The sequence below is a fragment of the Balaenoptera musculus genome, chromosome 2 (assembly GCF_009873245.2).
Source record: "Balaenoptera musculus isolate JJ_BM4_2016_0621 chromosome 2, mBalMus1.pri.v3, whole genome shotgun sequence".
Lineage (NCBI taxonomy): Eukaryota > Metazoa > Chordata > Mammalia > Artiodactyla > Balaenopteridae > Balaenoptera > Balaenoptera musculus.
In genome coordinates, this window is record NC_045786.1 from 100,013,203 (window position 1) to 100,034,832 (window position 21,630).

Sequence of the window (21,630 nt, forward strand, 5' to 3'; positions counted from 1 at the left end):
ATTCAATAAAGAATTGTTAGGAAATTTGGAAAAGTTACAAATCTTAAAAAAAAAAAAAAAACCTAGTCAGCTGTAATCTCACCAACCAAACACTCTCTGTATTTGCAAATTTCCAACCAGTATTTTTTTCTGATTATATTCAAAACTAAAATGTGTGATATGATACATATTATTTCATGTTCTGCTTTTTTATTTTATTTTTAATTTTTTTTTGGCTGCTTTGGGTCTTCGTTGCTGCTCGCGGACTTTCTCTAGCTGCAGTGAGCGGGGGTTACTCTTCGTTGCAGGGCACAGGCTTCTTCTGTTGCAGAGCACAGGCTCTAGGCTCACGGGCTTCAGTAGTTGCGGCACGTGTCATGTTCTGCTTTTTTGCTCAGCAATATAAAAGGAATGTTTTTCCACTCCCATAAACTTTCTCCTAGGGAGGAATTTATGGCAGCTTAGTTCGCCATCCTACGTTGGTGCCATCACTTGTTTAACCTTTCTCCTATTGCTGAGTATTTCAGTTATTTTCCCTACTCAGGACAGCAGCCTGAGAGCTGATAACTGAAATGTGGCCCTCAGTGGTGGTGGCCTTTCCTCATGAGCTCTTTCAAGTGCTCGTGATCACCAGGGTGGGGACTTGTTCTCCTTAAAGTCCTTGGTTTTTGTTTCAGTTTAGAGTGTTAACAACATACCTCAGTGCTGGTGAAACAAAAGGGATATCTGGGCCAGCCTCAATGGCTGTTGGTATTTCACAGATGAAACACTGAAAATTCAGGATGGATGGACCAAAGCAACCCCAGACTTACCATGTGCTTGCTTGACTTCACCTACTTACAGTTTCATTCTACTAAAACTTTTCTCGAGGTGAGCAAAAACCAAAATGAATGTACTGTTCCAGAATTTTTCTTTACCTATTTTATAAAAATGGTCATTTTTTTCCACTTTCTGCCAGATTTCAGAGATGACAGCACAGCTTGACTCAGTGAGTGGTGTCCCCCAGTGTAGAGATGTTGCAGCTCTCCCCCATCCCCCCACATAGGAAGGAAACACTCCTTGCACTATTTTTCTCCTATTGGTGAGGCTCTGCTCTAAGCCACTCACACCTGTCCCCTTTCACATAGTACGATCTTTACTGTCATAATTATTTTAAAGAAATTTTTTTAAAAATACAGTATTTAGAAACAAAACAAACAAAAAAAAGTTTTCCTTTAGGTTGATGACAGGGAGCAGGGGATGGTCACTCAGTTCCCTTGAATGAATCCGGCCAGCCCCGGCTGTGGTCCTAAGTTGGTGGAAAGATTGAGTAGCAATAGGAGACTGCTTATAGCTCTACAGCACATGGGACAAATCAGACAGAAGCCAGCCAACTAATACTGGACACATATGGTGATTTGTGCGATTTGTTTAGGTATTTTTAAAAGGATGCCTCACTTCCCACTGAAGTGAATTGTTTTGACAAAGGGTTTTCACTTCACTTTGTCAAATTATAAACATATTGTTATTTTAAAATTTCATAAACATGTTTATGTAAATCTTACTTTTAAACCTGTTTTCGAGAGAAATTTTTTAAAGCAGAAAATGTGTTTGTGTCTGAAATAAGTAATGTAACCATCTTGTTTGTTTTTGTGGAAGAACTGGTGAGGACCTGGGGTCAGGTTCCTGGCTGCCTGCAGTAACCCTCAATCCCTGGTGTGAGTTTTAGCATAAAAGCTTGGGCAGCCACACCATCTCTGAACATTGAGCACCGAGCACCAATATCCCTGCACTTCTAATGGAGAAGGTTGAATCAGGTTTCCTGCAGACCGTTACCACCAGTCTTTGAAGGGACTCCAGTCTCCTTGTGGAGAAAATCTTGCAGATGGAGGTCACTGATGGGCAGCAGTCACTAGGCAGCAGCAGCAGCTTGGCATGGAGACACTAATGGTTTCCAAGTTGGTATGTGTGTCTGTCCCTATTTTCCTACACTACACATTTGCTTGCTTAGCTAATTGACAGAAATAAATGTAAATGCTGCATTAATCAAGTGAGTGTGTATGTGTCATAAATATTTTCTCTCAGGATTGCCTATACTTTGAAATCCTGAACCTAGGGGCTTCACATTTAACCTTATTACTCAAAATAAAACATATATCCTTTCTTCTTGTAGTTCTTGGCCTGCTGAATTCTTGAAAGCCATAAGAGAGATGTATAGCCACCCATTCTGACTCAACTTGGTCGATCTAGTGAGACTTTATCACTGCAAGAGAATTTTCCTGGCCTCACCTTCCCTCCCTGGGACAACTGTCACTCTAAGCACAGAGTCATGTTTAAATTGCATTCCAGCAACACAGAAGTCGAACCAGTAGAAATGTACCATGCCTACTTGCTGAATATCTAACTTGCTTCCCAAATCTATTAACAGGACCTAGTAACCTGAAAGGGCCCCAAATCTCTACTTTAAAATATGTATTTTAATTTTTTTCTATAACTCCCCCTTCCCATGCTGTAGAAAGTACAGTTTACAAATCTCAGTCAAATGCCAGAAACCTAAACATCTAAACATTAGAATGAGGTGCTAATTCAGTTGATATTGATACTGTCCTTAACCACAGTGGGGAGAAAAATGATAATGCATCTCACTTGATTCCCAGAGAGCTAACTTAAAATATACTGAGATTCCAAAAATGAACATAAAACACAAGACACAGAATCAATAATCAAAGATAGAAGAAATATTCTTTGGCGGGAGGTAGGGATCTGGTTTTAGAAATAGGTAGACCTCATAGATTCCCACCACAGGCAGAAGCAACACAATACCATTGTCTTTAAAAAGAATGTCTAAAACATAACAAAAGAAAGACTTTCTGAAAGTTGCTAAGTAGGAAAAGCAGACCACTAACAGAGCAATACAGATAATAATAATCCATGGCATTCCACTGAAAAAATAAAAACTACCATGTGGACACCAAGAAACAAAGGATACTTTAGTTAACTATGTATTCTTATGTGAAGACAACAGAGAGTCATTCTTAGATTACTAACATTTATTTAACTGACATTTCTTTTTTTTTTTTTTAATTTATCTATTTTTGGCTGCGTTCGATCTTCCTTGCTGCGTGCGGGCTTTCTCTAGTTGCGGTGAGCCGGGGCTGCTCTTCGTTGCGGTGCGTGGGCTCTAGGTTTGCAGGCTCTAGAGCACAGGCTCAGTAGTTGTGGCACACGGGCTTAGTTGCTCCGCAGCATGTGGGATCTTCCCAAACCAGGGCTTGAACCCTTGTCCGCTGCATTGGCAGGCAGATTCTTAACCACTGCACCACCAGGGAAGCCCCTGACATTTCTTTCTGAGGGTCTTTGATGTGACAAGCACTATTCTAAGTGCTGTGCGTATAGTGAGCAAAACAGACAGGTGCCTGCATTTTAGAAATTTTGTTCCCATGATGCCAAAAGCTCAACGGCTCTGTACGCCGGTGCCGAATCAAATCTTGGAGACAGAGTTTTGGGTGAAGTAGAAAAGGATAGCTTTATCACTTTGCCAGGCAAAGGGGGACACAGTGGGCTCCTGTCCTTGAAAACTATGTCCCAACCCGGGAGGATTGGAGGAGAAGTTTTATAGCAACGGTTCAAGGGCGGGGTCTCTGACAAGGTCAGGGGTGAGCAGGGCCTGTGCTCCCTTCATCTCGTCTCAGGTGGTCGGTCCCCTAACCTGGATGAGCTCCTCTGGTCCCTTTAATCTGGCTTCAGGTGGTTTCTTGGCTGCTCCTCCCTTGATTAGCAACTGTTCGAATCTGCCCTTTGGAACTGAGGGAAGGTCATGGAGGCTGGAGTCTTGCCTACAAGAAACAGGGGACAAAAAAGGCCTCCGTGGGACTTCTCTGGTGGCGCAGCGGTTAAGAATCCGCCTGCCAATGCAGGGGACACGGGTTCAAGGCCTGGTTTGGGAAGATCCCACATGCCGCAGAGTAACTAAGCCCGTGTGCCACGACTACTGAGCCCGCAAGCCTAGGGCCCATACTCCGCAACAAGAGAAGCCACCGCAATGAGAAGCCCTCGCACTGCAACAAAAAGTAGCCCCCGCTCGCCACAACTAGAGAAAGCCCACGCGCAGCAACGAAGACCCAACACAGCCAAAAATAAATTAAAAAAAAAAAAAAAAAAAAAGGCCTCAGTGCCCAGGAGCCCCACAGGGCATCGCTTGGTTTCACCCACATACCTTGGATATTTCTCAAACTAGTTCAGTGGGGTATATTTGAACTAAGAAGAGAAAATCCTTCTGTTGCAGCAATTAAATACCCGCAGTGAGAGCCCACTTTCATTACCATCATAACCACAGACACTGCAAGGGGAAGAATGACCCTGCCTTTGGCATCAAGACTATTGCTTGGGACCTCCTATGTGGCCTGCATCAGTGAATCAGGTGAGGATAAATTATTTATCCAATCTGGGAAAGATAGAAGTCAAATATCATAAGAGGAAAAGGTAGTGCAGTCATCACCAGGTGGCTCTGCTGGCTTGATAAGTAAAATCAAAGATACAGAGGGCTATAACCAAGGAGAATTAGCTAAACTACCACATTCTATTTAATCACAGTTCATAAGAGCTCCCCTAACTTCTGTTGAAGTTACTTCAACAATATCACTTACCTCTAGAGGAAAGTAAGGGACTAATGGGAAGAGTTAATTGGTATTTACTTCAAAACAAAAGAGAAAGTGAAGGTCACTCCAGGTCCAAAAAAGATAGATAGATAAGAAAAAAGGAGGAAAGGAGGGAGGAAGGGAGAGGAAGAAAAGGGGAAGGAAGGGAAAGGAAGGGGAGGAGAGGGGAGGGTAACAGGCTGGCTTTCTAAAGGCACAGCTGAAGCAACAGTTTGGAGGCAACATTCTGAAAGGATGGGGTACGGTCCTTCAGGATGCAGTGCATTTATTGAACCAGAAACCTCTAAATGATACTGTGTCCCTAAAAGGAAGAATACACAGATCTGGTAATCAAGAAGTAGAAGCAGGAATGGCTTCACTTACCATCACTCCTACTGACCCACAGAAATTTCATGCTGCTTTCATCTCTGTAACTCTGGGCTCTGCAGGGTCGAAGGTCCAGGTCCCCAAAGAGGATGCACTCTTGCCAGGGGATATATCAAGGGTCTAACTGAACTGCAAGCTACAGCTGCTGCCACGACACTTTGGATTTCTTGGGTCTAGGGAGCAGCAGATGAGAAGAGGAGTTACCATACTATCAGGACTAAATAACCCTAATTAGCAGGAAGAGGTAGGGCTGTTTTTACACAATGGGAGTAGAGAAGAATTCATATGGAACCCAAGTGTTCTACTTGGGTGCTTCCCAGCATTCCCATGCTCCATTGTAGCTGTGAGTGTATATGTGCAGCAACGTCAGCCAGAGAAAGGTATGACTATCAAGAGTTTGGACCACTCAGGAACAAGGGTTTGGGTCATAACACCAGACAAGCCAATAAGACATAATAGCTGAAGGCGAAGGGAAATGAGAATGGATAGTAAAGGAGGGAGAGGATGGGTGCCAGTTGCAGCCCTGAGATCAACTGCAGTAACAGTGACTATAATTTTCCCCACTAACCTCCATCTTCCAAGTTTCTCTTCCAAAACAGAGTCCCATACAAAGCTTGAAGGAATTGTCTCTTGAACCTATCTGGAGAACTAGATCTGTGTGGCTGTAGGGCAGCTGTGGAAATGAACTACTCAGATCTCCTGCTGTGGGGATCATAATTAACCGATGGCCCCAACTGCCACCCTCTGAATCTGCTACGCTTCCCATGGGCTGTCTCAGACAATGACTGAGTGTAGCAGGGATACTAAGTCAGATCCATTTCTCAGGATGCAAGACTCCTCTGATGGCCACCTTAACATCCAGTAACCTAGCTGAAACTTTTAGAACTGTGCCTATCCAACCTGTTTTCCTTCCCTCCCTCTTTCACAGAGGTCAGACCTGCATCACAGTCTGACAGCTCCTCCTGCCTCTTCTGGCTTCCTCTCTCTTTCCCTCACAGGCATTCTCCCAATAAATCTAATTCCATCTTAATGTCTGCTTCTTTAAGAACGTAAACCAACATAGACCTGTCCACAAAACAGATTAAAACTGTAATCCATGATTTCAAAACAAGCTAAGAAAATAATACAAGACATGAAAGAACATGTATCAAAATTAGAACAAATTCAGAAAAAAGGGCGACATATTCAGGAAAGTTACAAATAAAAGTGAAAATTGTTTAAAAGATAAAGACTAATCTAGAAGACACACAAATGCAAATAAACTCAACAAATAATGCCTTAAGAGAAGATTTTAAAAAGGAAAACAACAAAAAGAAATGAAGAAAGTGATAAAAAGGGTACTACTTGGGATCTTTGATGGTAGAATTTCTTTAACTTCCCAAGATATTATTCCAGTTGCTTCACATCTTCATTACTGAGACTTTCTCTAGATCTAATTATTAGCTCTTTCCATTGGTCATTACCCATCTCTAACCAACTTATCCAAACCTTCCTCAAAGAATCTTTCTTATTTTCCTTTACTTAATTGGGGGTGGTGGTGGTGGTATTTCTCTTTAATATTGTCTAGTTTCTCCACACTTTTATCTGCTTTTTAAATGTAGAGCCACTAATTGGAAATATTACCCAGGTCAAAGTATGATCAGTGTTAAGTTGGTAGAATTCATGGATTAGGTATGAAACGGGCTCATCTATGCTTTATGGGATTGTGACCTGGTTAAATGACTAGACTCAGCTCCTCAACCTAGTCTATCCTGCTGAGATTTTCCAAGCATGGCAACAAATATGTCACTTTATTAACATCATCAACAAATATTGATTAAGCATTATCAATGTACAAAAAATTATGTGCACTGTTTTAGATGTGTTAAGAACATCCTTGATCCCTGAGGAGGCTCATGTGGAGGTTTCTGTTTTATTTTGTTTTTATGAACAACACTTTGGCTTAAGAACAAAGACACATAAATTCAGAACTATGTCAGCTTTTGAGATGTTGTATTATCGAAGGAAGGGAACAATCCTAATTAGGCCAGTGTCAAAATACATGAAGCCACATCTATGTTGGTAGTTCTAAAGGAAAAGCAGGAGGGACATTCAGAGGCACCACCAAGCTCTCCTGCTCATTACTTCTCAGTCTCCAGTGCTTTGTCTTACTTGGTCCCAAATATCCCCATTTTCAAGTCTGTCTTGGAAATAAGACATGAATTCATAATAAAAATTAAAATGTGATCATGTCCCTTTAAGTTCCCAAAATACATATGATAATAATAATAGCATAAACACATTGAGCATTTACTTTGGGCCAGACATTATCTTATTAAATCCTCACTCCAATAACCCTGTGAGGTAGCAACTATTATTGTCTTGCTGCTCTAGAATTCAAATTCAGACTGCCAGACTCCAGATGCCAAGCACTTTATCCCTATGTTCTGCTACTTCCTTATGTCAAAAAATAACATAGCCAATCTTATGCTATAGCTAACCTACAGTGATATAGTTTATCTTGCTAACACTTGAGCCAGCAATATAAAGTAAAACAAAGTGTCACAAGAAATGAGACTAAGTGTGGCAGCATGAATCAAAGTGGTGGGGTGGTGAGGAGAGAAGGTGAACCTGAAAGGGAGAAGAGCAGTGAGTGGGGCATTTACAACAGCGGTCTTAAGCGCCCCTAAGTCTCCTTCCGGAGCATTCAGATTATGAAAAGGCCTCCTTTATTAGAAGCAAAGTTTAATAACCCAAATGCAAACCAGACATTTAACTCTCCAACTGATATAGTTCCCCATACTTTATCACATAATTTTCATATTTGGACGCTTGCAGTTACACCAAAGACAATACTGCTACCCATCCAGCCACCAGATTTCTATCCCAAAAGGTTCAAATACACCATAGCTAACTAATGTGTTTGCTATAGGAATCAAGAGGTTAGAGTGGGTAAGTTCTTTTTAATGTTACATGTTAATTTAATACTTCAGAACATTTAGCTTATTGTTCTTAGTTAACTTGTGTCGACTGAAAAAAAACGCACAATGTGAGCGTTGTGAATTAAGTTTTATTTAGGGGCAAAATGAGGACTATAGCCCGGGAGACAGCATTTCAGATAGCTCTGCTCCGAAGAGGCAGGGGGTTAGGTCAGTATATATGTGATTTTGGTGAGGGGTGCGGGGGATACCTGCAATCAAGCACACATTAAAAATTTTTTATTTATTTATTTATTTTTTTGGCCAAGCCACATGGCATGTGGGATCTTAGTTCCCCAACCAGGGATCGAACCCGTGTCACCTACAGTGGAAGCGCAGAGTCTTAACCACTGGACCGCCAGGGAGGTCCCAAGCACACAGTTTTGCAGAAGGTTGCTGCTACTCTCGTGAAGGTTACTTCTAGTCATGAGGAGCATACTTCACCATGAAAGATTTTAGTGCTTTTCTAGATATGCGGAGATGCAAGAATTGGGCTCATAAAAATCATCTCCTGAAAATATCTAACTCTCTGAAGGTCTTCTCCGCCAGTTCTTCCCAGAGCACAGAGTGCCTCATTCTTGATCTCCACCCTTAACTCCTTTCAGAGAGTGTTAAAGTTCAGCACCTGCAGCAGCTCATGATTTAATCCTTGTAGAGGTAGATGGCAAGTGCCAATTTGTAGTTGGCACTTGGTAACTTGCATTCTAAGTGCCAACATTATGCAGTAGAGCATATGTTTAAAGGTGACGATCAGACTTAGACTGCCAAGGTTTAAATCTTGTTTTCACCTAACAAGCTCTGTGATCTTGGGCATAATAGCCACCTGAACACTCACCTTCCTTGGGTGCAAAATGGGGTTAAAGTAACCTACCATATAGAATTGTGGGGACTAAATGAGGTAGTACCATATAAAAGTGCTTGCCACACTATCTGGCACATAATGTGCTCATGGTGGCTATTTACCTAAGAGTACTGGTTTAATATTAAGAGAAACTAACATGCAAAAAACATTAAATCTCATAAAAAGAAATGAAATGGAGGTATTTGTAATGAGGTGGATGGAGTTAGAGTCTGTCATACAGAGTGAAGTAAGTCAGAAAGAGAAAAACAAATACCGTATGCTAACACATATATATGGAATCTAAGGGGAAAAAAAAAAAAGGCCATGAAGAACCTAGTGGCAAGACGGGAATAAAGACACAGACCTACTGGAGAATGGACTTGAGGATATGGGAAGGGGGAGGGGTGAGATGTGACAGGGTGAGAGAGTGTCATGGACATATATACACTACCAAATGTAAAATGGATAGCTAGTGGGAAGCAGCCGCATGGCACAGGGAGATCAGCTCGGTGCTTTGTGACCACCTAGAGGGGTGGGAGGGAGGGAGATGCAAGAGGGAAGAGATATGGGAACATATGTATAACTGATTCACTTTGACATGGGGCAGAAGCTAGCAAACCATTGTAAAGCAATTGTTCTTCAATAAAGATGTTTAAAAAAAAAACCCATTAAATCTAGTATTACCTATTATTCTGTTAAATTCGGACGCCTAAATCTGGCTTTCCTTATTTCACCTTTCCGATACTGCATTCTCTCCGTTTCACACAGGAGGTAAAAATCCCAAGACTTCAGCGTTCTCCAGAAGAGAAAAAAAAGAACACAGGTAGTTAATACAAACAGAAACGCTGCCTGTCTCTGACGCGTTTCTAGAGACCGCAGCAAAAGGCCCGCTCCTACCTCCTCCCGCCCTCTCGATTTCTGGAGGCGGAGACAAATCCCAACACAGAGTAGAGGCCACCTCGCTTCCGGCTCGCTCCGTCGGAACTGAGGCGCACGTACGGTCTTCAAGGAGACTTACATATCGATTGCTTATTGGCTACTAGCAAGCACTCCTTCTCCTCATTGGCTGATTCTGCCCCGCGCCGACGTTCCGCGGAGGATGTTCGCCGCGGCGAGTGAGAGGGTCACTGCACCTAAATTTCCGGTTCCGGTTCACCTCTGGCTCCATGGCGACCGCTAGAGGACCAGGGTATCTGCTGACATTAGGCAGATGGCGCCGCAGCCTTGGAATAGCTCCCCAGTCCCGAGTGAGTGCTTACTTTCCCTGCTGTCGAAGAGGCTGTGGATCTCAGAAACAGCTCCGCTCCGAGGAGGAGCGCTCTCGGCCGCCCCTTCCTTAGCCACCGTCCGCAGCCATGCTTTCTGCCCCCCAATCAGCTTTTCTTTCCCGGCCTGCAGGCTCTCGCTGCCCTCGTGCCCGGCGTATCCCAGGTGGATAACAAGTCTGATTTCCTGGGGAAGAGGCCCCATCGCCGGCACCCCGGCATCCTGCAGCTGTCGCGCGTGCGGCTGCCGCAAGTATTGGTTGACGCCGCGCAGTTACTGCTGCTGGGTGAGTAACGGTGAGAAATGGAGGCTCGAGAAGAAGCGGAAACTGGGCCTGCGTGCAAGTGATGCCACTTTTCATTTTTGGTCCTTAGAGAGCTCGATGCCCAATATGGAGAAGAAGGTGCAAGCACTGACCAATTATCTCTGGAGCCGGCATTTACCTGTAGAGCCAGAGGAGTTGCAAAGACGGGCTGTCCATCTTGAGAAAAAATTCCTGGAAAACGCAGGTAGGGCTTAAGAATAAAGAGTAGGCCAAATTGAAAAAACAGAGGGAAATGAAGAGCAAGAAATAATTTCGCAATCTCTTAAATAGATACTGCAATTTCTTATTTGACTTTCTCACGAGAGCAGTTATTAAAATGATGCCTTACTAAGAGAAGACAGATTATTTAAGAGATTGCGCTTGGGGCTTGAGTAAAGGTCAGTGAGTGCTTCAGTATCCTGTCAAAACTTAGATCTTTGGTTTTGTCCTCCAAGTCCACTGGATTAAGACCATCTAAGTTTTTGTTCAAGTAAAATAAAGTTCGTCTCCAGTACTAAAACCCACTACAGGGAAAGGAGAATAATTTATCGGGTTATTTTTATGGTTATGAGTTGTCTCTTATTAAGGAACCTGCCTTTTATTCATCTTGTATTCCCCGAACTTCTCATAGCATCTGGTTCATAGTAGGTGCTCGGTAGATAAGATAGTATTGAACAAAACACAATCATGAGACTTTAGTTTTTCAAGCCCCTTTCCTCCCTATAGGAGCATTGGAGACGTCACAATATTAAGTTTTGGGAAAGTGAAGAAATCCACAAAATACTGTGTTTATCCTAGCCTTTAAATTTTTGTTACACCTCCTTTTAATATAGAACACACCTGTGGGATAGAGTTGGTTGAGTTGAATAAACTGCTGTTAGAGGAAATATACTATCTGTTACACTTTGGTGGTGGTGGTGGTCATTGTTATTCTTACCTGAAACTTTTCTCTAGGTTTGACTTCTCTCTTAAGCTTTGAGGCTTTTCCCAGGTGGGAATTGGGGATGAATGGGCAGGCAGTCTATTCAGATATTGGATCTGAGCCCTGTTCTTCCTAGGTCCTCACTTCCAGTCCTTGTTCTCACCCCAGACTCATGTCAGATGGAAGAACTTTGTGGAGAAGTGCTGCATGCTCTGCGTAGAACTACCTATCATTGGCAAGAGTTGAGGTAAGGGAGACTAGAAGGGCTGCAGAAGAAGGAGACTTGGGGAAGTACAGTTACACAATTTTGTGTTTGAAAAAGCGCCCTGGCTTGTAAGCCTCCCTAGGACTCTTCTGTGTTGAGAAGTGAAAGTGTTGAGCTGGAAGAGCCCTTTCCAAAGATTTCATTTCCTAAAAGTCTAGAGGGTAGCTACGGGATAGAGGTTATTTCCCAGTGGTATGACTCTCTGGTTTTTCTGGCAGCTACAATGAGGGACTGAGCCTGGTGTATATGGCAGCAAGACTGGATGGTGGCTTTGCAGCAGTCTCCAGGGCATTCCATGAGGTGAAATTCGCTCAGTTTCCTACCGTCAGTTCCCTTATTCATAAAGTAGTCTTCTGGGGTAGGATACTTGGGACGTTGCATGTGCATATTTTTTTTTTTTAGGAGGTTCTCTATTCTCTGAAAGGAATTTTTGACCCAAGAAAGGTTTAGAAGCACTGTTTTAAGAGCTTTCTATTCTATAAAGCATTTACATTGAATCTTAAAAGGCATTCATATCTCATTTTCTCTGTTGTGGTCCCCTAATTCATGTTGACCAAGCATCTACTTTCCCCACTGTGGGGTGTTGTATATTTCTTTAGATCCAAGCTCGACTTCCAGAGTTCCAGCCACAAACCTTGATGGACTTTGGCACAGGTACTGGCTCTGTCACCTGGTGAGTATCTTTCTCTTTCTCTGTCAATTCTAGCTCTAGAGAGCCATGCTTACACCACGTCAATATCAAGAGCCTGCAGAACCAGAGGGAGAATAGGAAAGTTGGGGACTGGAATGTTTCTTCCCTCAGATTAGACAAGGCATGAGAAGGTATATGGATTAGGGCCAGAACATAAAGAAATGTCAAGTGAAAAAAAGATCCATGATTAGAAGGATAAAAAAGGAAAGGAATTTAGTCTAGGGTAGAGGTTTTACATATTATCAAGATTGTTTTGTGCACAAATAGTTTTTGAGTCTGCCTTTTTTTAAGGAGTTGTAAATGAAATAAGAAAATAACACTATTAGTTTTTCCAACTATTTTAACATAGCACTCTGTTTCTCCAAGGGTGGGTTGGGAACAGAGGGGTCTCTTGTAGGGATGACTCTGTCATGAGAACTGGCGATTTACTTTTTGCCATTTTAGGGCTGCTCATAGTACTTGGGGCCAGAGCCTACGTGAATATATGTGCGTGGACAGCTCAGCAGCCATGTTGGAATTGGCAGAAAAGCTACTGAAAGGTGAGGACAAAGTATAAGGAAGGGCTTTTCCAAAGTTGAAGGAGTTAAAAAAGCAAAGGAGTACAAGAGAGGGTCTTTTATTGGGGAGTAGAGGAGAGGGCTAAAAGTTAAAAATGAGTCTGATCTTCCAATACAATAGTCCAGCAGAAGATGCTGGAGACCTTTGTTGGACTGTGAATGGGTAGGGTAAGAATAACAGGACAGGTGACCCAGTATTCTCTCTGCCCTTTTTTATAGTTGCTTACTCTATTGCATCTCACCCTCAGCTAGCGTTTTTCTTTGTTCTCGGGGCCATGTTTCTTATCGGAATGTCACTTCAGTTTACACCTGTACACTCATAGTTGCCACATCTCTATTTTCCTCTACAGGTGGTTCAGGATCTGGGATGCCTTATGTGCCAGGTGTCTTTTTCAGACAGTTTCTACCTGTATCACCCAAGGCAAGTGGCGATGTGTAAAGTATGCTAAATGTGGAGTGTGCACATGGAAAACTGTGGCCTTGGCTTTGCAACCTAGCATTAAGTGTTAGAAAATAAAAGAAAGCAGAAGAAATTTAGTGGGATAGACCTTTGTTGTACTCTTAGAAGAGGGAGATGTCAGGTCTGCCATGTTCCTTGTCCTGTGCACCAGGTACAATTCGATGTGGTGGTATCAGCCTTTTCTCTCAGTGAACTGCCCAGCAAGGCCAACCGGACTGACGTAGTCCAAACCTTGTGGCGCAAGACAGGTCATTTTCTGGTGAGTAGAAACCCCTTTTTCCCTTCAAGTTTTAAAGTAGCTTCATGGGTTTCATGCCTTTCCTTCTCCCCGTTGGAGCTTGTCTTCATTCTTGACCATTTTTCTCTTACATAGATCCCTTTGTCCTTCTTTTAGGGTCTCCATCCACATCTTATATATAATGCCCATTTCTTTTAGGATCCCTATTCCATCTGGGAATGTTCTTACAGAGCTACTGACATTTATGTTTTCGTGTAATTTGGGGCTTCTTATTTTCCCCTTTTGTAATCAGGTATTGGTGGAGAATGGAACAAAAGCTGGACACTCCCTTCTCATGGACGCCAGGGACCTGGTCCTTAACGTAAGGTTCTTTCTCCTTTTTTCACCTTACCCTCCATACCCCACCTATTCTCACCAGTTACTGGCACGCCTGTGAAAACTGAAGGGACTCTGTCATACAATGGTGAGGATGACTCTCAAGATAGTAGGCATATGAAGTCATTATGATATGGGGTAGTGGTTGGCAAACTTGGGCCTGTGGGTCAGATCCGGCCTGCCACCTGTTTTTATAAGAGCTGTGCTTGTTTGTGTGTCTGTGGCTGTATGTCTGTTGTCTGTGGCTGTTTTCACAGTACAAACAGCAGTTGAATAGTTAGGAAAGAAACAGATTTTGCCTACTCTCTGGGCCTTTTATAAAAAACATGTTTGCCGACCCCTGATCCAGGGCATTTCTGAGCCAAGAACCTTATCTCTTTGGGACAGTATGAGCCAGTGTATAATCATAAATTTAATTGTCTTAGAGTGGGATCTTTTTGAGAGTGGAGGTTGCTGACAAGGGAGAGCACCATACTATGTGCCAAGTTTCTGCCTTTCTCCTGCTGCAAAGAGAAAGTTCTTTGTTTGGAGGATTAAAGAAGCAGCCAGCTTAATTCAAAGAACATAGTTAATAATTACCAGAATTGAATGTTAGAGGAGTCCTCAATTTACTGAGTGCAGAGATTGAGTTATGAGAATAGACCCCTCAGGCCCAACCTAATTTTTTTGATTTCCTTTGATTTCAGGGAAAAGAGAAGTCACCTTTGGACCCTCGACCTGGTTTTGTCTTTGCCCCGGTGAGTATTACTTCTCCCTTTCCCAGCACGCAAAGATCTGAACTCAGCTGTGGCCAGGAAAAATAAGAGAGTAAAGCTAAGCCACCTCCACTACTTTGTGTCCCTATCCAGTTTCTTTCTTAGTGATTCCTCTGGCTTTCCTACCCTCTGCTCCTGTGCTCCCTTATCCCTAGCCCTTCTTGACTCTCACTCTTAGGTTTTCAGTTTTATGATCTGTTCTTTTGTCTTACTTCATGTCTTTTGTTTGTGTTCACAGTGTCCCCATGAACTTCCGTGTCCCCAGTTGACAGCCTCTAAGCCCCTGGCCTGTAGCTTTTCCCAGGCCTACCATGCCATCCCCTTCAGCTGGGTATGTACTCTGGGAATGCTGTGGTAGGGAGAAAATAGCCTGGGAGAGCACAATGAAAAAGACTCAGAGGCAGGAGGATTTGGAAAATTCAGAGAATAGCTTGGAGATTTTAGGCCCTGAATGTGCATGACTTATAGAATATGAAAAGGGCTGCAGGAATGGGGTTCAAAATTTTTTTTTCCCTTGTCTTTTACCTCTAAGCCATCTCTATATCCTTAACTTAGAACAAGAAGCCAAAGGAGGAAAAGTTCTCGATGGTAATCCTTGCCCGAGGGTCTCTGGAGGAGGCTAATCGCTGGCCCCGAATCACTCAGCCTGTTCTTAAACGGCCACGCCATGTGCATTGTCACCTGTGCTGTCCAGATGGGCATATGCAGCATGCTGTGATCACAGCCCGCAGACATGGCAGGTATAGAGGGTGTGACCAAAATTAGTGGAAGGTAGCAAGAACCTGCAGCCCACATTGACCCTCTGTTTTATATAGGGATTTGTATCGCTGTGCCCGTGTCAGCTCCTGGGGAGATCGTTTACCTGTGATCACGCCATCTGAGCTTCCTCCATCACCTGCTCAAGATCCCCCTGAGAGTTGACAAGGATGTGTAATGAGTGTTTTCTTCTATCATGACTGCCAAGGCTGAAGCTACCTGGTATCCAGGATGGGAGTGCTGGTACTTTTACAGCAAAAAAACTAGTTAAAATAGCCTCCATTATAGTAGGCCTTATTCTTTTAGCTCACTCGGCCATCCTCTCACAGATGCTTTTCTTTCTTGTTTAATTGCACTTTGCAGATGATTGCCTTCTAGCTAGAATTGTACTATGCACCTGGTGTTTACTCCTCCAAGGAAACACTCCCTAACACTCCCTTCCCTTGTGAGCATTGTTCATTCCAGAAAAAAGGTCACCGTGCAGTAATCTCAAGGACCACCAGAACCAGTCTGGAGAGCAGCTAACATGAGCTTTGAAATTTTCCAGAAGTGAAGAATGCAAGCTTGCATCTACCCTGATCCTTATCTATGGCCCTATTTTCCACTTCCAAACTATAAGACCCCTTGCTGTTCTCTCTTAAGGGAGGGCACAGTCTTTAGGGCATTAGCCTGCTGTGGCCTCCTTTGCCTGGCAAAGCAATAAAAGCTACTCTTTTATACTTCACCGAAAACTCTATCTCTGCGTCTCTGTTCAGCACCGGTGAACAGAGGCTGAGTTTCAGCAACAGTACCCCTATATAGCTGTGTTCGCTTAGGTTTTAATAACAATTAAAAGTTTTCAAAGAATGGAAATGGATCTTGTGATTCTTAAAAGGTGTAGAAGTCTGTTGTCATGGCCTGTCCTATAATGAAGAGAATCCTCAGATTTTCAATGCTTCCCACACAAATCTCCAGCTCACCCTGTCCTGGAAGAACCCTGCTGCTTCCACCAGATTCCAGGACTTCCCAGGGAGTCCTGAGATAATCTGGAGTAGTGGGGAAAGCCACCCCCAACTCCCTGAGAACTGGCTCAACAGGTCTCAGAGTTGTTAGGCAGGCCACCTGAATAGGGGAATCAGCAGCTGCTTGGCTTCTATTTTTTTCTTCCTCCTTCCCTTTCAACTTTCTCAGCCCCCTCAGAGTTCACTTCATACATTTCTCTCAAGAGTTGATTCCCCTCAGGGCTGAATCTATCTCCACCCTCATATATCCAGGCAGGAGCCTTCAGTTTTCCCTTAGGCCTTGCTGTTTCAGAGCTAGAGCAACTTTCTTTGTCTTAAAACTCTCAGTCCCTCTCCTATAATTTATATCAGGAAACAGGCATAGTCAAAAGTTATAGCAGTATTGATGTTGTAGTACTAGAAATCTTCCTTCTAGACATTTCCATGCCTGGAGCTGTTTTTCTGGGGTTACAAGATAGGGGAGTCCCCCTCCTCTGCTAGTTCCCACAGAGTGGTGGCAGCTCCACTTCCCAGGCCCTCCTCCTTACCCCAAGTGGCCCCAAATCCCCTCTGAAAGGGTGCAGTTCAGGTATCAGCATAGCAACCTATAAGACTTGAGGTGGGGTAGAGAGGGTATAGAAGGCTTAGATCAAATGTCCTGAGTGAGGCAGGACCAGATTGTCCCCAACACAAAACAGCTGGGGAGAGCTACCATAGACTCCCGTTTTGGATTAGAACAGCCCTAGGCTAGAACTAAGACTGCACAGCCCTTGGGTTAGTTGGAGCATTGAAGAGGAGGAGAAGACACAGCACCAGGCTGTGCCTGGCAGGGAGTCTGGAGTTTCTGATTTCTAAATTCAGGAAGGCGTCAGCCAGGGGAGGGGCCTCCATGTAGGGGAAGGGCGGGAAGCTGGGGCTGGGCAAGCTTTCTATGCAAGGCTGCGCAAGAATAGGCCACAGACCAGAAAGAAGACCCAATAGCCTTCTGAAACTCAGAAGAGTGGACGCTCCAGCTTTGACCACCTGAGACACCACTCCTGCTGCCAAGATTGTAACTCCATTTGTTATTCTGAGGCCTCTACTTACCCTGTACCACAAGGATGGAGCCACTACTAGGAGTAAAAATTGGCTGCCTGTTTTCCCTGCTGGTTCTCACTCTGGTCTGTGGCCTTTTCCCCATCTGCTTCAAATGGTTCCAGACTGCTACAGCCACAGGTACAGCCCGACCACGTCTTTGTCCCCATAACCTAAGTCTGACTCAGCCTTGTCACCCTATCCTGATATCTTGCTCTGATTCTCTCATCATCCCCAAGCTTGGGACATGGGGTGCTGCCTGTGGCTCTTCAGTCATCGTTGTCTATCTCCTCTTTGCCAGCTGGATTGTAACTCCTGCTTTTTATTAGGTCGTCATCGCCGGGTCCTCAGCCTCCTGAGTTGCACTTCTGCTGGCATTTTCCTGGGAGCGGGTTTCATGCACATGACTGCTGAAGCCTTGGAGGGAATTGAATCAGAGATCCAGAAGTTGGTGATACAGGTGAGCAGCAGAGTTGCTGAGCTGCAGGGCTGTGAGGCCAGAATGATGAACAGAACCAGGAGTAGAAAGGGGGGAAAGTAATGAAGCCAAGGACACAGGAGGAACAGCAGGGAAGATGACAGCTCTTGCGCGGAATGATGGAAACAGGTCAGACTGGCCTTTAAGGAAAGTGATGGAGCCGAAGGCACAGGACGGGAAGCTGAGCTGCTCTTTCCCTCGTCTAATTTGTGCTTTTTTTCTCCCTAGAACAGCACAAACAGTGAGGGGAATTCTGATGATGCTGATTCAGCTTATGTAAGTATCTCCCACCAGCCCCTACCTGGAGAGTAAGGAGAGCCAGAGATGCCTTTCATGCCCAGACCTTTTGGAGAGGATTTATGTGTGGAATTCCAGGAATTCCTTCTGCTCCTCAGCTGTGGCATTGCGGAGGAAAAGAGGAGCCCCCCGATCCTTTTGGGCTTATGAAACCCCAGAAAGAACTCTTGTTTAGCCTTCCATTCTTTCTCTGGACCCTTTGACATGCTTCATATCATTTTCCCATTTTTTAAACCTATTGATACTGTTTCCCTTAGTTCCTCTGGTATTCTTGTTGTCGAACGTCCGTGTCTACTCTTGGCTTCATTTCCCTTTTTTTCGTTCTGTTACCACACTTCCCATTCTCTTCAGTCTCCCAATCCCATGTCCATCCAATGCAATTTCTTGCCTTCCTTTCCCATCTCACAACCCTTCTTTCTGTTCCTAGATGGAGTATCCCTATGGAGAGCTCATCATCTCCCTGGGCTTCTTCTTTGTCTTCCTTTTGGAGTCGCTGGCATTGCAGTGCTGTCCTGGGGCTGCTGGAAGATCAAAAGTGCAGGAGCAAGAATGGGGTATGGCTAATGTCCTTGAACCCCATAGCCATGGACCTCTACCCTCACCATCACGAGGTCCCCTGCGAGCCCTCGTCCTCTTGCTCTCTCTCTCCTTTCACTCCGTGTTTGAAGGTCTAGCTGTGGGGCTGCAGCCAACAGTCGCAGCTACCGTGCAGCTGTGTCTTGCCATCCTGGCTCACAAGGGGCTCGTAGTGTTTGGTGTAGGACTGCGGCTGGTGCAGGTAGGCACTGGATCACGTTGGGCCATGCTCTCCATACTGTCGTTAGCTCTCATGTCCCCCGTGGGCCTAGCCCTAGGGCTGGCTGTGCCTCAGGGAATCTCTGAAGGGGGACAAGGCTTGGCCCAGGCTGTGTTAGAAGGCATGGCAGCTGGCACCTTCCTGTATGTCACCTTCCTGGAAATTCTGCCCCGGGAGCTCGCAGGTCCTGAAGCCCCTCTGGCCAAGTGGGGCTGTGTAGCCGCCGGTTTTGCTTTCATGGCCTTTATTGCCTTGTGGGCCTGAGAGATACCTGACTTTTCTGATGGATCTAAGATGACCTCCCTACCCCCAAGAGATGCCTCCCAAATGACCTTAGCCCTCTGACATTTCTTCACTGAGACAAAGTGACATTCACTAGGCATCATTCCGTAACCTGGACCCCAGCTTTTCGCTACGCGAGATGCCATTTCTTATGCAGAACTGAGAAAAGGATGTTTCAGTTGAGTGCCTATAAACTGGAGGATTGATATAAAGACCATCACTCCAGATTTGACTCTTGTCCCGTTTATCCTACTGTTGTGTAATAAAATGTCCATTTTATCCTTCCCCTTCAGCCATGCTATACTTCATTTCTCCGGGTTGCCTAGGAGGCACCTGGTACAGGAGGTGTGGTGGAGTGGAGAGCGGGAAGGGTGAGTGTGGGATGCAGTCTTATTTTCTGGAATTGGGCCCCCAGCCATTCTGTCAGTTGCAGGCCATGCCTCTCGAGACATGGGAGCATTGCTGAAATTCCAACGACCTACTACCACCTTATGCACAGGTGTTGAGAAACTGAGCCAGAGTTCCCAGAATTTAGAGAGAAGAGGTTTAAAAACAGAAACCACAGGGATCTAGATTTTTTTCCTATGCTAACCACATCCACCCCACTCCCAGTGCCTATTATCAGTCTCCCACAAAGTGTCCAACAGACTCTTGAGATAAGGCTAAATGGAGCCTATTTCCATCTGGTTGCTATGTTTCACGCTGAGCCCCGTGTGGCTTCAGGGCCACTCTTGCTCTTCTTTGAGCCTCTGTCTCCCTCCAGCTGCCTTGTGCTGAGGGATTAAGAAGCAGTGTGTTTGGAGAGGGAGAAAGGCACCAGAGAAATGCCTGGGGTGATTACTTGGCTCTGCCACGACTTAGCGGTTTTCCTTCTGCATGCCTGACCTGCCGCTAGGGCTCCAGCCCCTCCCTGCTGGACAATTTGCCTTTCAGTTTGAGTAACTCCCACAATGTGTTGCTTCTCTTAGAAGCTGCTGAGGACATGTACATTATGTGCAACTGAGGAGGAGCAGGATGGCTGTTGCCCAGCCCCTGACCCACGAGATGGAGGAATATATCAGACTTAGTGGAGAAACTGGGAAAGAGAAGGTGTGCCCTTTGAGCTCAACAGCTTACCACTTTGCCCCTTCTCATATTTTCGGTGTGGAAGCCCAAGTGGCCTTAACATGGACCAGGTCTCCCGAGTTTCATTCTTGTCTCAGTCTGTCCTCTGTCCGTCCCATCCCCCTCCCCATAAATTAAGATACACACACCTCCTCAGCAGCCCAGCTTACACACACAGGGGTCAGCGAGAAGGCAAGCTTCAGGCAAAGCTAAATTAAAATGTCTGACATGGGAAATAATCTCCCTGAAGCACCATCCTATTCCGTTTTCCCTTCAGTATTAAATGTTCTCACGTGGAATACACTCACAGGTAGTAATAATAGAATTTCTACATTGAGCACCTGGCACTGTGCTATTGCTTTCACATACATTATCTCCCCTTCCCAACCCTGCCAGGTAGATCTTATCCCTATGTTAAGTCTAGGGAAGTGCATTTAGAAAAGTGAAATAACTTGATAGCTAGCTGGGGTTCAAACCCGTGTTTCTGTGATTCTAAGAAAAGCTCAAGATGTAGATTCTCTTCTTCCTTACCTTTCCCTCCCCATCTTCTTTGGTAGGGTCTCATAAGAAAGCAGAGAACACATTGGATAAGTGAGGCAAGTTTAATAAAGGGAGTATATAGAAAGGTGTGGGCAGGGTTTAGACAGAGCAACAAGGGATGGTGTAATTCCCTGGGGCTGAATAATAACAATGCTGTTACCTAGGCTGAACAGAGGGAGCAGTTACCAAAAACTAGAGGGCCATCCAATAAGAGGTGTGGCCTCAGTGCAGGGATGCAACCAACCTGCAGGGACTCGACCAGGAGGAAACCAGAGGAATACCCTCACTCTCCTTCTACTCTTTGACCTACTGCCAATGTCTCCTGTTGGCCATACCCAAACCAAGAACGAAAGAAGCCAAACCAAAGAAGCCAAGGACGAAAATCTCTGTTGATGCACTGCAGATAGGTCAGCCTTGTGAGGTACAGGTCCTAAAGAAGTCTGGAGAGGCAAACAGAAGACGTCCCACACACCGTTGATTCTCTGCTGCTTTCAGCTCCAGTGATCTTGCCCAGACTTTGGAAGGAGAAATTGGAAAGGACATGATTATATGGAAGTTAGAGAGCTATTTCTGGTACAGAGGATTTGTATGGCTATAGAAAGGAGGCTTGAGGAGAAACACATTAGATTCCGAGGCTCTTCACATGTTTCTGTGTCACTGATGCTCTCAGCATTTGAGGTCAATGAACAGAGGCTGGAGATTTCAAGCAT

The 21,630-nt window shown here is 44.6% G+C and overlaps 2 protein-coding genes and 1 long non-coding RNA gene across 9 annotated transcripts in view; 2 read left to right on the forward strand and 1 right to left on the reverse strand.

Annotated features, from left to right (window-relative positions):
- Positions 1-9,758, reverse strand: part of LOC118889542 — a 35,461-nt gene extending 25,703 nt beyond the window's left edge. For 3 of the 4 annotated variants that reach the window (XR_005018565.1, XR_005018564.1, XR_005018562.1), the window contains exons 1-3: positions 9,678-9,758; positions 9,465-9,576; positions 4,980-5,155 (exon numbers count right to left, since the gene is read on the reverse strand). This is a non-coding gene — a long non-coding RNA (uncharacterized LOC118889542). Of the gene's footprint in view, positions 1-4,979; positions 5,156-6,326; positions 7,593-9,464; positions 9,577-9,677 lie in introns of all 4 variants that reach the window. The other variant, XR_005018563.1, reaches the window with a different exon arrangement.
- A 166-nt stretch (positions 9,759-9,924) lies between these two features.
- On the forward strand, positions 9,925-15,644 carry METTL17 (methyltransferase like 17). The gene is made up of 14 exons (XM_036844106.1): positions 9,925-10,027; positions 10,179-10,332; positions 10,421-10,555; positions 11,441-11,519; positions 11,756-11,837; positions 12,137-12,210; positions 12,673-12,767; positions 13,136-13,206; positions 13,397-13,504; positions 13,776-13,844; positions 14,545-14,595; positions 14,852-14,944; positions 15,169-15,353; positions 15,429-15,644. The coding sequence occupies exons 1-14, from the start codon at positions 9,947-9,949 to the stop codon at positions 15,532-15,534; spliced, it is 1,383 nt and encodes a 460-aa protein (XP_036700001.1). The 5' UTR covers positions 9,925-9,946; the 3' UTR covers positions 15,535-15,644.
- A 700-nt stretch (positions 15,645-16,344) lies between these two features.
- Positions 16,345-19,650, forward strand: SLC39A2 (solute carrier family 39 member 2). Of its 4 annotated transcripts, XM_036844109.1 has the most exons (5): positions 17,240-17,564; positions 17,753-17,883; positions 18,130-18,177; positions 18,626-18,752; positions 18,867-19,650. In XM_036844109.1, exons 1-5 carry the CDS (start codon positions 17,450-17,452, stop codon positions 19,256-19,258), a joined length of 813 nt encoding a protein of 270 aa, XP_036700004.1. In that variant the 5' UTR covers positions 17,240-17,449; the 3' UTR covers positions 19,259-19,650. The 4 variants fall into 4 exon arrangements, with proteins under 4 accessions (XP_036700002.1, XP_036700004.1, XP_036700005.1 ...); XM_036844107.1 differs by having other exon boundaries at positions 16,345-17,564; positions 18,626-19,568; XM_036844110.1 differs by lacking the exon at positions 18,867-19,650 and having other exon boundaries at positions 18,135-18,177; positions 18,626-18,721.
- Positions 19,651-21,630: the final 1,980 nt, after the last annotated feature.